At 40.9% G+C, this 16,083-nt stretch overlaps 1 protein-coding gene across 2 annotated transcripts; it reads right to left on the reverse strand.

Annotated features, from left to right (window-relative positions):
- Positions 1–1,081: 1,081 nt before the first annotated feature.
- LOC100563798 (CMP-N-acetylneuraminate-beta-galactosamide-alpha-2,3-sialyltransferase 2) lies at positions 1,082–13,780 on the reverse strand. 2 transcript variants are annotated; one of them, XM_003220475.4, is made up of 8 exons: positions 13,487–13,780; positions 9,623–9,710; positions 9,044–9,371; positions 5,495–5,685; positions 4,530–4,709; positions 3,969–4,014; positions 2,223–2,342; positions 1,082–1,407 (listed from the first exon to the last, which is right to left on the reverse strand). In XM_003220475.4, the coding sequence occupies exons 3-8, from the start codon at positions 9,317–9,319 to the stop codon at positions 1,240–1,242; spliced, it is 981 nt and encodes a 326-aa protein (XP_003220523.2). In that variant the 5' UTR covers positions 9,320–9,371; positions 9,623–9,710; positions 13,487–13,780; the 3' UTR covers positions 1,082–1,239. The 2 variants fall into 2 exon arrangements, with proteins under 2 accessions (XP_003220523.2, XP_008108150.2); XM_008109943.3 differs by lacking the exon at positions 13,487–13,780 and adding an exon at positions 11,472–11,969.
- Positions 13,781–16,083: the final 2,303 nt, after the last annotated feature.

A 16,083-nucleotide genomic window follows, 5' to 3' on the forward strand; every position in this document is an offset into this window, starting at 1 on the left:
GTTAGCTGTATCTTAGCCTTACCATCCCTATCAAGAGAGCATCATATGAAACTTGTGTTCATTGTAGCTATGATCAGAATGCCTTAGCCCAACAATAAAAGTAGTATTTGAGAAGTAAAACTGATAAGGCAAAACAAGACTTTTGTCTTGTATTCTGCCCAATATGTGCTGAATAGAACACTTTCCAGCCCACACCTATACATATATCCTCAATAATGTATCAGTAGTTCCCAAGTAAATATGCTTAGGGTTCTAGCTTTCTGTTAAATACAAATACAAATTGCAAGTTTATGTACAAATACCAGTTGTTTGCTAACCAAAAAAATATCAGGAGGAAATGAAAAAAGTTGATAAGGACGCATCATCTTTGGAGATCTTTAAGTAGGTAGGATGGATATCTATCAGGACTGCTTTAGGTGTGTATACCTGTATGGCAGGGGGTTGGACTAGATAGACCTTGTGGCCCCCTCCAATTCTGCGATTCTGAGCAAAGAAACAAGGATGCATCTGTGTTGAATACTAGTAAAATGCCTTTTACTAGAAATCAGGAAGCATGTCTTTCACATACTAAAACTTGCAACTGTAAACATGTGCATATGTCTTTTTTTTAAATTACTTTGTTTAGTAATTCTGAAATCCACCACCAACACTGTACTGATTAATTTGTTTTTGTTTTAATATCCTCAGGTTTTTGCTTCTTATGCTTCTTGTGCTTTTGTGAGTAGAGTTGAATGAAGTTAAAAATCTTTGCCATAGATTTGGTTGAATATTCAGCCTGCTTCTATGTTTCAACTGAACAGCAGTCAATGGTGAAAATCCCATCTCGCACATGAATATTCAGTTGGTATAAACCGGCTTGCTCTTCATAATCAGAAATCATAATCAAATGTAAGGCCAAGTACAGTATCTACTGAATCATCAAACAAGAACTTGGAGGCCACCCGCTTTGAAGATCACAGCTTGAATTCCTCCAATATGGAGCAAAGAAATATCTCATGCTGTTGGGTTGTGCAAGAATATTTTCCATCTGAGCTCTTTCTCTGAAGTCAGTAAAATGAGTAATCATATGGAACACACATAGTGCAGTATGAATATTTAGGTTTATATATATTCCCAGTTATTTTTGAGTTCATGAAAACTTTCTCCCTGTTGTAATTAATGTGATGAAGCATGTACAATTGACAACTTAAAAGAAAAAGCTATGCATGCAATACCGAGACTACAAGGCACTGAAGCAGGCTATTTGTAAAATAATACTTTGCCCTCGTCTGCAAGTCTTTCAATGAGTCCAAGTTCAAAGTTGGCATCGTGCACCCCAGTCTTACGGAATGCTCCAGCATAATGGTTCTCTTCCCAGTAATGGTGCCAGTTCCCATTATTGTCTGCACCAAAACCAAATGCAGAGACCTGTTGTACAAAGCATGATAAAAAAATATCAACAGACAGAAGATTGGGTTCTGCAAACAAGAAGCAACTGCCCACAGTATATACTGTCAGCTTTTTTGACATCCTTCTTCCAAGATTGATCCTAGTTCAGGTGGTGCCTACAACAAGCCCATATTTTTCATCAGAAAGGCCAAGTTGAATCTGCCTCATCAAATGGCGGCGAGTCATGCTGCCCATGAGAATTTGCTGAATATACTACATCAGAACAACTTGTGTTTGTAAATCGGAACAGGATGTGATATTAATACAACACATACTTCACACAAAGGCTGTGATTCTGTCTAACAATTGTGGAGCAAGGCTTCTGCTCCTTCCTCATATAAATCAGTTTCTAGAATATATAGGAGACCCAGAAGGCGAAAGCTGCTGTTTTTTTCTCAATCTACAGAAATATAATTAGATATTGCCCAGATGTGAGGACACACATTGGCACTGTCACACTGTCCTGCTTAGGAGCTATTGCATGAAGAGATAATACCTCCTACAACTACAACAATTCCACAAATGTGAATAACAATATATGAATAATCAACAAGAATCTTGCTGTTATGGTCAATGCAGTCTTCTTTGTAATTTCAAAGGGGGAGGGTACTATGATTTTGACAAACTCTCAATGTACACTTTCTGTGTTGCCAATTTATCACTTGTCAGTCAGTTGTGATAAAAGGTACTTAACTAAGATAACCTAAGGAAGGAACCCAAGAAGCAGCTTGATATCCAAGTCTTATTGAAATACCTCTTATTAACAACCTGCTACTTGTGTAGGTAGTACTTACCTGTGTACAAGTATGGATAGCAAAAATGAGTGCAGTGAATCCAGTAGATGGATATCTTCCATGGTGCTTAGTCCATTTATCCTGGATATATTTCAGGAAGGCAGGGTTTATTATTCGTACCTGGGAAGGAGGGAGAGGTTTAAATCACCAATTATCTGCTGTTGTCAAAGAATCGCATCCTAGCGTTCATTAGCTATGCTTGCAGAACAGTTTTGAGATTGGGGCACAGGTGCTGCCACGCCTTATGTCAGGAGGTAAGAACTTTCGGCCCTCCAGATGCTTGATTGCAGTTCTCATAATCCAGCAGCCATTGACATGTGGAAGTCAAAAACTTATATTAAGTCCAAAGTGTCCTGTTTCTGCTTTAGGAAGGCCAGATTTTGGCAGACTATATCATGTAATGGGCTGAAGCCCCAGCTCTTGCTCTTCATTAAGCTCCCACTACTCACTAATTCACCTTATGTGTCACAATGTCACGTGTCACTTAGTGGGACGTTACTGAAGATACTTGCACTTTTCCCACTGATTCTGCAGCACTTTCCCCTCTTGCTCCAGTGGGAGAGTCCTATACATACATAAGTGCACACCCAGAAAAGTCAAATTAAGAGAGCATGGAAAAGAATAAATCTTCTAAGGTATTTGTCATATTCAGTTTAAGTTGGAAAGAAACATTAGCTCTAGCGTAACCACCTGAGCCTTCCATCTCTACCCAAGATTAAGATGTAGTTCTGGGTCTTAAATATGAGTCTGGATCACTTTGTCCAACCAATGAGAGCTAGTGTGGCAAATGTTAATTACTCCCATCATGCTCAGCCAAGGAAACCCACTGGGTGACCTTGGGTATGTAACACTCTCTCAGCCTCAGAGGATGGCAAAGACAAATCCTGTCAAGAAAATCCTATATAGGTTCCTATATAGTCTTGAAGACACAACAACAACAACAACAACACCTATTCACACCTGGCTGCAGGTCGTGCAGCTCAGGATATAACAATCCATTTGTGCAGGTTTCTTTCCAGATATTACTAACTTGCATGTAATGTTGTACTAGAGAAAACAACTATTGCAGCTGCTCCCCCGGTTAAAGTATAACCTTATGTAGTTATGTTTGATAAGTGAATAGCATCCTTCGAGACAGAAAAAAAGGAAGCAAGAGCACTTGCTAGTAGCTGCTATGGCCTAGCTAATAGAATTGGACCTTTCAGGCTGAAAACTTATGGTTTCTTTATTTGGAGGAAGTCCTGTTGAATTCAGCTGGACTTCTTTCCTGGTAATCATGCATTGGTTTGTGTTTTCAATCATGCTTCCAAGGTAATGCTACCTTTCATTTTCCATCGTATCAGTGCACCCTTTTCAGGCCCCCTTAAGCATCATGCCAGACCTTTCTTTTAAAAAATAGTTGCTGAAGCTATAAGTATCTTAAAACTCATTGTTTGTGTTCTGAATGATTGCAATGGGGTTTGGCCATAACTGCATTAAATAACAACAGCCTGCATGCATTTTCAGATATAGTTAATCCTGAAGGTTTGATAAAGAATAACTTCAAAAAGGAAATACCATAACCATTCTGTTATTCTACACAAGCAAAATCTATAGAGTTATTCCCTTTTCAAAAACATTGTTCTCAGATTTCTCAAAGACTTTTGCTCTGATCTGTTTAGTTAACATGAATGAAATGAAAACTCAACAAAAGAGTTGCATAGCAGGGAATTTTGAAAAATACTGCTGTCTTTGTCCACCCCTTACCTTGCTTTTATCTGCTTCAACGAATTGTTTGACTCTTCTGTAGGTGCTGTGAAAGGAAAAAGAAAAATTAAATTTTATAAGATTTCTCTTTCTCGCTCCCCCAGTTAAAAGCTGTATTTCTCTGTTTTTTTGCTCTTCCTCCCAGAACAGATGGAGGCTACTGGATGAAGCAGTCAACTTGTCAATTAACAGTGACAGATTTGGTGACATGCTGCTTTATTATGACCACATTTTCAAATATATGGACAAAATTCAAAGCTATGTCATTGAAGGAAACATCATTAAAGGATGTTTCATGTCCACACGAAACATCAATTTAGAGGAGGGTTCCCAGGATCAATTCAACTGACCAAATTTACCATAAACTTCTTTTCACAGGGAATGTACTCTTCATTCATTTTAAAGGACCATTCCAACATTCAACATGCCTTCAACATCCAGCCATGAGTCCGTTACACAAGAAAAGAAGACTGAGGTAAATAAATTGAAGGTTATGATTATGTTACCATTTTATTATTGCTTAGTTTTTTTATACTCTAGTTCAGTAAGCATGGCACTTACTGCTGTATTTCTCCTGAGGAAAAGGCACTGGCTAGCCATTTGAGATCCAGAGGTTTGAAGGGGACAAGCATAAGATGGACACCAGCATGAAGGTTCATTGCACTCTCTGGGTACATAAAATGGTGGGTGGTTTTTGCACCAACGTCTTCCTCAAAGCCTGCAGTTGGTGCCGTGTTGATCCTTAAAGTACATGAGAAAGACAATCAGATGGTTATGGACAAAATACCAGGATAGACACATGTGAACAGATGGGGCCTGATCTAACACATATTCAGATGACCTCACTTCAGGGATTTGTTCAGATATCTCCAGCTTTTCAACATTATCATACATGTGTACTGTATTCAAGTTTGGCCAGGTTAGTCTTTACACAGCCACATTTATTCAATTCTAGAGTTAAAAAAATGTTTGGAACTGACAATCAGAATACAGCCAGGCCACCATATTTTTCAAGGAACACGTTTCTGAGTAGACATTATAACTGGCTACACTAATCTCCATGGATCATTCATCTTTCCTGAAGATCCAGCCTGCATATGTCCTCCATAATTTATGGATGGCTTTCAACCTATTAAATATGTTTTTCTCAACTAAACAGCAATGACATCATTTTGTAAAATCTTCATGTTTGCATCTGTTGAATCAATGCAGATACCAAGAAGTCAATCCATGGAAGATGTGTTTTGTCCCACTGCATTTTCTCAAGGGCAATCTATTAGAGGTCCTGTTCTCAATGTGGCCAGAGCTGAAAGTAGGTGGCTGCCACTTCTCTTTTCCCTCTCTTTGTGTTTCAACCACCCCTTTTTATCTGCCTCTGTCTTTCTACTGCTTGCCCTCTCTTTCCCACCACTGAGAAAGGGACAGGAAGATCACTTATGTCACAGTTCTGAACCCATCCGCTATAGAAGTCTTTTAGGCTGAGGGCTGGGAGTCCCTGACCCTGGGATGTGCCCAATCTCACTTACCTTAGCACAAAATGGTGAGAGTCAATATTTTCCCCATATTTTGAGCCCTTCAGCCTCCCCGAATTCCCCACCACAGCACATGTTCCACACTGGGTGGTGTCCTGGACTTTAGCAGTCGAGGATGGCAAGATCTCAAACAGGTGTTTTATTATCTTCTGTACTTGTTTTCCATCCTGTGATCTTTGCAGCTTCTAGTGGGGCAAAACAGAAAGAGTTAAGGGGGAGAATGGACCCTGGTTTCAAATAGTACCTTCCTTACCCAGTACTTTGGATAAATTGACCTGTAGAGTCAATTGATCTGCTAAACAGAATTCATTAATAGGCACTTTTGATAACACAGCCTATCATTTGCAACCCATTCTGAAACAAAGCTAGAAATGGTATTATACTGAAATGGGTTTCTTCTAGTCAGAATGGCCAATGTCTTGTATGAGCTTGGCTCCTCTCATAGAATCATAAAACAATAGAATTGGAAGAGACCACCACATGGGCCATCTAGTCCAACCTCCAGCCATGCAGGAAAGCATAATCAAAGTATCCCTGACAGATGGCCATCCAGCCTTTGCTCAAAAGTTTCCAAGGAAGGCATCTCCTTTCCTGTAATTTAAACCTATTGCTCCGAGTCCTAGTTTCAAGGACAGCAGAAAACAAGTCTTCTCCCTCTTTCTTATGACACCCTTTCACATATTTATAAATGGCTATCATGTATTATCTTAACCTTCTCTCAGGCTAAACATACCCAGTTCTTTAAGACGCTTCTCATAGGGCCTGATCTCCAGACCTTTGATCATTTTAGTCGCCCTCCTCTGCACACCTTCCAGCTTATTGGTAGTTTTTTTAAACTGTGGTGCAGTATATCTTGCCAGTAATATATTGAACATGTAAACTTTATTCAAGTAGGTTTAATGCTTCTGCTTCCAAATGTTTTTGACTGGCTTCCTTTTTCCTACCCATTTACAAAAGTCCAGAAGTGAATAGAACAGGCAGTAATTATGGGCAATTTCACATGCAGGCATACCCTTTTCATTTTAGATAATGTTCAATTTTTTTTAAAAAAAGAAGTCTTTTTTTAACCATTGTAGCAATTCACAATTCAATTATTGTAAATGTCCTCTTTTCTCACAAGATTTCATCCCTTCTAAAACTATATATGCTGATTCAATTGCTTCAGTTCTAAGTGGGATGGAAAAGGGACATGTGATAATCCAGTGAACACACCACTGTCTCGCCTGGTCCACCCCTGTCTCCATAAATCATCATGATGCCTAAGCTGTGCAATGCCCCAAAAGCCTAATATAATCCTTGTTATATCAATGGACATAAAGGCACAAGGGGAAAAACTGAGAAGGATTGTGTGCCTTCAAGTCCTCTCCAGCTTAAGGCAACTCTATGGTGAACCTATCACAAGATTGGTTCAGAAGTGGCTTGCCTTTGCCTTCCTCTAGCTGGGAGAGAATGACTGGCCAAAAGGCATCCAGTGGATGTCCATGGTCACGGTGGGATTTAAACCCCGGTCTCCAGATATAGTCCAGCACTCAAACTATTACAATACCCTGGCTCTTATACACACATGTATCTCAGTACTAACTAGAGAGATATTGCACCACAATAGCTGATCTGTCCCAGAGAAATAAACAAAAGACAGACAAAAAATGGCATAGGAAGCAAAGGACTGAAGGAGTTATGGTGGGAAGAATCAAGACACACTGCTGCTTCTCCAGAACAGCTTTTATACGTGTGGGCCAGAAATGTGGCTGACTGACACCGTGACTGAGGGGAAATTACACAGTATATTGGTAGACCACATGAAGACCAGAATATGTGGCAGATAACGTAACTAGGAGGAAATGAAAGGCGCGAGACCTTACTAATGGGGCAGAATGTCTCCAGCATGGGAAAGGAACAAAAGAAGTGTGGGATTGCAAAAGATTTACGCTTTGCACATGTTCCAAAGAAGCAACTGTAATAGAAACAAATATGGGTAATAGATGGCAATAGATGAAGAGAAGCTAAGACCCTATCAAGTACGGAGACTGTCACACTCATCCCATGTGAATTTGATAACATAACTTGCCGTTTGCAAACTATTCGTAAATAAAGCTACAGATTTATATCATAGCAAAAGCTGCTATCTCCTAAAGAGAATGGCCAATGCCTTCTGCTAGGATGGCTCTTCCTGAACATGATAACACAGGCTGGGATCCTGCATCAGGAGATGTATGTCTTTCCCCACCTCTAAACCCACCTTTCAGTGGATGCCACCCCTGCAGCACAGTCAATTTCTCGGTACTTTTAGAAGGGCAGGGGGAGCAGCAGATATCTGCCTGGCTATTCTCCTTTACTTGGATGGGCTGCAACATGTAGCTTTAGGAAGCATCAGAAGTCCTAGTGATGTCCTTAAAGATGACATCCTTCTATCAGCTACAGGAAAATAGCTAGACACATTTCTATTGATGGACATTTTGTGGGGGCTGCATTGATTGAAAGATGAGTTTGAGAGACGTGTTGTATGTAGTTCAGTCAGTAAAAAAATCTAGCTTCCATCAAGGCCAAAAAAGCAAGTTGTGATGGTTTAAGTCCAACTTATGCCATCATACTTCATGAACCAAACTCCAGCCATAACTCTGTATTATTAATGCTGCAACGTCTGAAAGGGCAGGAGCTCCCTTTGGGCAAAGCAGTCGGCTTCTACCAGCTTCTCATTCCTTACATTTTTTCATGCAATGGATTGGCAGATACTACAGCTAAAATTCCTTCCTTGTTGTTCACTCTAAATATAGATATAACATTCTCTGCTTGAGAGGTCTGAAAGGGAGAAAAACAGTTTTCCAATGAAGCATATAGAAAAGCAGAGAAAGCTAAGGTTGAGAACATGAGTGGGCAACTGTTCCAGGGGAAAGGACTAATTTTTATCCTATGTCTGCATTTTCAATAAGCATCACCGATTTTGATTCAGCTCTGTTTTCAACACTTTACATTTGAATGTAGCTATATTTTAAAATAAAATTTTAGTTGGGGTGAGGTCTGCAAAATTTGGGCAGGGGATAACAGGAGGTAAATTAAGTCAAACCTCTGCATTTTGTTCCATTTTTGTGGTATATTTTATAGTATTTTTTATTGTGTCAGAAGTGAATTCAGAACTTACTGCAAATTGCTTCTGGTGTGAGAGAATTGGCTGTCTACAAAGACATTGCCCAGGGGATGCCCAGATGTGTTACATCCTGTGGGAGGCTTATCTCATGTCTCTGCATGGGAAGATGGAGTTGACAGGCTGGAGCTCACCTTGTCTCGTGGATTCGAACTGCCAGCCTTCAGGTCAGCAGTTCAGCCAGCACAAGGGTTTAACTCATTGCGCCACTGCAGATCCCATATTTTATGGTGATTTGTGGCTATGTGGTACAAGCCTGGAACATTTAACCATATGAAGAAGTGGAACAAATCTAATCTCCATATGTTCTCAGTGCCCTTTCCCTTAAGGAAACATTCACTGTGTCTATTACTCAGTATAATTCTATATATCTCTTGTCAATATCATGAGGCAATACTCACCAGCCACCAAAAGAGAACCTCTGGGGGGATCCTTTGAGATTCACGAGTTAGCAGGCAGTTGACTGAGGCATCATAGTGATCACAAAACCAGTCCTGAGGGTTATGGTCAATGCATCTGTTGCAGTTGCAAATTCCTTGCTCTAGGAAGGAATCCAAGGATGACCATTGTTCAGAGCTGTCTGAAAAAAGGCCCGTATGCACACACCTGTACATCTTCCACAGGAAAGCTGCCAGACACAGCACCAAGATGACCCACGGCTTTTTCTTGACTAGCATCCTTCATCCCATCTATTTGGTTTGGGTCTTAAAGTTAAGAAATCTTCCAGTCCTGAAATGATGTAATCTGTTAGAGAGGTAGCCTAACACCTATGAATTAAAATAATAGTTGTTGTGTTTTAGATGTCCTATGTTAAAATAAAGAATTATTTCTAACAACTTTTTAGGAGGTAAAATATTTGTGTGCTGTGCTATAACTGTATCATTGCCCACGTAGAACTTTCTGTGATAAGAGGCTTCTGTTCACATGTTGCTCCCCACCCCAAATAAAAAAAATGGACATCTTGCATCTTAGCAACTCACAAAGTGGGTGTCATTCCTTCTCCATTAACTCGTGCATCCCAAGTTCTGTGCATGTGATCTTCTGTTATGGTAACACATCTTCAAAAGACTGAAACACACACAGAAAGTGCTAAGTCAATATGGACTAGAAATATAATAAGGCAATACCCTATAACAAGATGGTGCTATCATTTGTCAGAAAGAAACATATCATTGATTTTTTGGGGGGGTGTTATTGTGTCAGAAGCAACTTGAGAACATACTACAAATCGCTTCTGGTGTGAGAGAATTGGCCATCTATAGAGATGTTGCCCTGGCGATGACAGGATGTGTTAGCTGGGAGGCTTCTCTCATGTCACCGCAAGCTAGAGCTGACAGACAGGAGCTCACTCCGACTCGCAGATTCAAACCAGCAACCTTTAAGTCAGCAACCCAACCTTCAGGTCAGCAGTTCAGCCGTTACAAGGGTTTAACCCATTGCATCACTGTGGCTCTATTGATTCCTGTTAAATAATATTTTCAATTACTTAAAGGTATACCAGGAAATAAACTGCCTAACGTCAGATTCATTTTCCATAGTTATATGATGTGTGATTTGTATTTCAATATATTTGCTCTAGGAAGGAATTCAAGGGCCCCCTGGTGGTGCAGTGGGTGAGCTCCTGCTGTTAGCCCCAGCTTCTGCCAACCTAACAGTTCGAAAGCATGTAAATGTGAGTAGATCAATAGGTACCTCTCCAGTGGGAAGACAATGGCATTCCATGCAGTCATGCTGGCCACATGACCTAGGAGATGACTACAGACAATGCCAGCTCTTCGGCTTAGAAATGGAGATGAGCACCAATCTCCAGAGTCGGACATGACTAGACTTAATATCAGGGGAACCTTTAACTTTACTTTATATTTTCTAAGCACCTAACCAGGAAATGGAAAAATATTGCTTTGTTCATTTCAGTTGCCCATCTAGTAAACTGAACAGCAAAAATGTTCCCTTGTTGGATCTCCTGAACCTCTTGGTTACATTTGATACTTTCAACCACACACAACTTTCTAACACATTTGTCAGAAATAGGACTTGCACTGTTTTAAGGTGACCGTAGTCCTCCTTGTCATCTTAAAAATAGAGACAATAAAAAACGATAGAGATATCCATAGCCATGGTCATAGTTTTCTCTTATTCAAAAGAGATGCTCATACCATTACTTATAAGTGATGCAGGGATGCAGGATCAATGAAAAACACTATGTACTGTACAAGTTTTGGAATGAACCAATTACTTCCCTATGCTATGTACATTTACCTGGAAGTTGATCTAATTAAACCCAACAAGGATAACATCAGATTTATTTTGATCTCTCCCATCTAACAAAAGGAAAATATGTTGTTAAAGGAAGACGAAACACAAAATTAGAAGGAAACAGCAAAGAAAAAAATCAATATATGAGCAAGAGGAAAGCGCCAATTAAGAAAAAGCAAGGATGTAAGAAAAAATACATTTAAGAGAAATGAGAAAGAACTACTCTGTGTGCCCTTATCTGCAAGTTGATTCCATTGATTTCAGCAGGATTTATTAAACATGCACCAGCTTGAGCTGCAGCTGTAACAGAAGGAAGAGAAAAAGAAGGTATGTGGAAAACAGAGAAGCAAACAGAAGGGGGAAAAAAGCAAGAAGATGAAGGGAAAGAGGCAGAGAGTACACGGATCTTTGGCAGGAGGGTCATCAGTTTGTCTCCCTGGACAGAGAGGAAGGAGCCTGTGCTGTGCTCAATTCCAGTCGGCAAGTGGGGCAGATGGTTTAAGCAGGAGGCAAGGGAGGGCTGACAGATTAAGAACTGTTTCCCATTCATTAACAGTCTCTCGGCAAACATACCTTGGAGAAGGGAGGGAAATCACAGCTGTTCCTCCTTTGCTGCTGCCCAGGCAAGACTGGCTCAAGACACTTTGCTGCCTGCGGCGAAGACAGTGTGCCGCGTCCCCACCCCCTCATGCCGGCAGATGAAGCCTTATGGCAACACTGGCAAGAGGACAGCATCCCCGCCGCACATGAAGGTGCAAGCCAAGCAAGCTGAGACCTGGATTCAGAGCAAGCAGCGGGACCCACATAGGTTTCTCTCCCAGTACCTTCCTGCCAGCCACATGATCCCTGGCATCCGCTTCTCAGGGCAGCTACCTCCTTCTGCCTAATGGTAGGACCAGCCTTCTATCCACAAAGAGCTTCTGTTCCATCATACAAACTATCTTTCTCCACCTATTGGCATCCTCTGCATACCAGTTTCTCGGGAACACAAGCAGGGAAAGTCTTATATGGGTTTTATGGGTTCTCCTTGAGCATCCAATTGGCCAGTGTAGGAACAGACAGCAGGGTTAGATAAATCTTTTATCCGATTTAGTATGGCTTTTCTTAGGTTCTTACACTTAGCAGCCATGTTTATTTCCAAGTGAAACTCCTCTCCTTCTGAGAGTACAGAGCTGGGTCTAGGCCATGACTGAGCTCTTGCTCACAGACGGCTGTTAGGTCACTATAAGCACATTTTTCCAAATGACACACACTTCTCTATTTGGGGCTTTCCTTGCTGAATGAGGATATAAATTTCTGCCCTCAAGATTTTGATAGTTTCATAACAAATACCAATTTGGGGTGAAAGATATTTCCCAGAATTACAGGCAGTGGAGAAAAGGGTTAACCCTCATCTACTGTAATTCTTATAAGTATTGCAAAGTCATCTTCTACTTGCACCAACATCTCCCCCTTTTCCCCTGTTAATCTATCAACATAACTGGTAAAAATTGTCCACATGTGCTACAGAGGATTAGTAAATTAATGGTAAAGGAGACCAAGTGGACCTTTCATTGATTCTTCAATATAACTGGATAGGCTATCTGAAGATTGCAGGAGGCTTACCTTATTATCTTTGGTTCCTGGAGTCTGATAGCAAATCAGAATGCCCCATTTATTGATGTTTCTTCAAGTTAGTCTTGGACGATGTGTTGTCGAAGGCTTTCATGGCCGGGATCACAGGGTTGTTGTATGTCTTTCGGGCTGTGTGGCCATGTTCCAGAATACTTCTGGAACATGGCCACACAGCCCGAAAGACATACAACAACAACTCTTGGATGAACTTATCAGAGGGTTTTCTGGGCAACGCTTATTCAGAAGGGATTTACCATTGCTTTCCTCTGAGGCTATGAGACTCATTGCTTGCTACCCAGTTAGTTACCTGGTAAGTTTCCATGTCTGAGCGGACATTTGAACCCTGGTTTCTCAGAGCTATAGTCTGACACTCAAAACTATGACACCACACTGGCTTTCAGAATGATACAATACAGCTAAAATTTCTTTCAAGCAATAAATGCACACCCAAAGCACTTATCACGCTATGCCTATGGAACTGCAATTCCATATTGCGATCAAATGAAATTATGAAAAAATGCACGGAAAAATGTGGTGTGGCAAGAGGAAGTTTCAGCCGTCGTTTGTCAAGTGCCAATTTTAAAAGGGGAGTTGGTAACTGTGGGACAAGAAACACAAAACATACATGATTGGCTCTTTTTCCCAAGTTGGCCTAAAATGCATACTTTCTCAGCTGAAGCATATAATTTATTTCAAAAGCTTCACTTCTGCATTTATAACATTCACATATATTCAAAGGACAAATGGGGAATGGGGGTAACCTATCACCAAGTTACATAAACATCATTGCTCAGAGACCAAAAATGGCATTTTTATTAGCCTAGAAACCCACATCAGAGTAGGATTAGCCCAAAACACTTATGGAGGTTGTGAAGAAGCACTGACAGATGTGCAAATTAGAAGACTTGAACTGCATCAAAGAGAAGCACCAATAGTCAAAGACCCTCCCCATTATATTGCCCACAGGTGCTTACCTTACTCAGGTAAACAAAGATTTTCTGAGTTGAAATGACAGGCAAACTGCAGTTGTCTTCCTGTGTGAATCGTGTGTCCTTCTTTGGTGGAGCACAGTCTTCTGATGAAATACTCCTCTCAGGGGCGTGAGCTGAAAGTTGCTTATGTTGACACCCTCATTTTGAATAGGAGCATTGCAAAACAATGGGGAAGTTAACAATCCAACACCAACCACAAAACAGTCAGTTTGAGGTCAGATGTTTTAAAACCAAACGGCTTTGTTTCACATACAGAAAGGAATATGCTTTCTGCAGCTTAGTCAGCAGTGGCTTCCTGTATGTATTTGCAGATGTGACACACCAAACAGATGGTGTGTGATTAAGAAGGCAGTTGTCTTTGCATGCTCCCTTCTTCAGTTACAGTAAGGAGTGTAGGCATCGTGGTGCCATCTGGGCAGGACTCCAGGGTCCCACTCAAGAGAATCAGCAGAAAGGAGCATATCACATTTTGAAGGGAGTGAAATAATGCATATTTACATCTAAAAAGGGTCATCTTCACAAGACGATAAGTCCTGATCCTAAATGTACTTAATTGCACCACAGCCTCTTGTCATAGAAGTATAGAGCTGGAAGAGTCCACAAGCGCCATCCAGTCCACCCTAGTCCAATGCAGGAATAAAAAATCAAACACTCCTGACAGATGGCCATCCAGCCTCTTTTTAAAAACCTCCAGAGGAGGAGACTCCACCACGTTCCTGGGCAGCATATTCCACTGCCAAACAGCTTTTACCATCAGAAAGTTCTTCCTAGTGTTCAGATGGAATCTTTTCCCCTGCAATTTGAATCCACTGCTTCGTGTCCTAATCTCCAGCAGAAAACAAGTGTGCTCCCTTGTCAATGTGACATCATTTCAAGTATTTAAATATGGCTATCTTGCCCTCTCTTTGCCTTTTTTTCTCCGAGCTAAATAGACCCACTCTGTTGAGAAGAATGACAGAGTTCCTTAGAAATCTCTGGGGATTCTCGGTGGAAGATCAACAACATTAAACATCTACCTCCTTCCTACCATTACTGTTCTACTGCTGAAATATAAAAGCTGCTGAGGAGCGTGGGATGCAGTCTAGGTGCGCAGTCAATTTGCCAGGAACAACTGTGAATTGGGATTCTGTTCTATTAATTGTTTTATTTTTAGCTGCATAGTTTAATATGAACTTATACTAGGCTTCCCTAAAGAATAATCTTGCTCTCTCAGCTTGGCCTTTCTAGAGGAAGTGGGGAGATGATTTTCTCCGATTTCCCCTTGAGGCCTCTATAGGAGCCTCCCGAAGATTGGTAGGCGGTTCTGGAAGGTTGGGAGGGAGAAATGGTGAAAATGTACACTCTCATAAACAATAATCTCATAAATCCTGCTTTTTTAAAAAAATGAAGTGACTTGCTTTGAAATATGGCATAACAAATGCACCAATTAAACTGTTAAATACAATTCACACAATCTGTGCATTAATTTCAGCAATGTACTGTTCACATTCCCTAGCCTGGTGCCTGCTCATTGATGTTTTAAGTGTCAACTCCCATAATCCACAGCAAACATGGTCAATGGTGAGAGGTCATGGGGCTTCAAGTCCCAAACATCTGAAGGGCATCATGGCTGGGATTCTGTTTTGCTAACAAGGATTATTTAACATAGAAAACTGTTAAAATAAATCCCAAATGATACAATACCATACAGGCTGTCCCTGAGTCACAAACATCCAACTTACAAATGACTCATAGTTAAGAACGGGAGTGAGACAACAGGAAGTGAGAGAAATCTATCCCCTGGAAGGGAAATTCTCTCCTGAAAATGTGTCTCCACCGATGCTTTACCACCAATCCTTGTAATCTATCACTGCCCAAGCAGAGAGCTTTGAAATGGTTGAACAAAAGCTCTCCAAAGCTTTAGGTGCTCTTACTGCTTATTACAGGGAAAATCAGATGATTCCTAACCCATCTAAAATACAAACGTGTGCTTTTCATCTTAAGAACAGACAAGCATCTCGGGCTTTGAGGATCACATGGAAAGGAATCCCACTGGAGGATTGCAACACACCAAAATACCTGGGAGTCACTTTGGACCATGCTCTGACTTACAAGAAGTACTGCTTGACTATCAAGCAAAAAGTGGGTGCTAGAAATAATATCATATGAAAGCTGATTGGCACGACCTGGGGAACACAACCGGACACAGTGAAGACATTTGCACTTTGCTACTCTGCTGCTGAATACACATACCCAGTATGGAATACATCTCACCATATTAAAAAAGTAGATGTGGCTCATAATGTGACATGCCACATCACCACGGGATGTCTACGCCCTACACCACTGGAGAAATTATACTGCTTAGCCGGTATTGCACCACCTGACATCTGTCGGGAAGTAGCAGCCTGTAATGAAAGGGCCAGGGGCATTGATATCTCTGGCCCATCCTCTGTTCAGATAACAGCCAGCAAGCCAATGCCTTAGCTTTCTAAGATCTACAGAGATACTCATAGGAACCTCAGCAAGTGGCAGGCTAAAACCCGGAACCTCAATCCATGGCTGATATCGGATGAGAAACTTTCTCCTGGGCACAGAGA

Source organism: Anolis carolinensis, chromosome 4 (assembly GCF_035594765.1).
Source record: "Anolis carolinensis isolate JA03-04 chromosome 4, rAnoCar3.1.pri, whole genome shotgun sequence".
Classification (NCBI taxonomy): domain Eukaryota; kingdom Metazoa; phylum Chordata; class Lepidosauria; order Squamata; family Dactyloidae; genus Anolis; species Anolis carolinensis.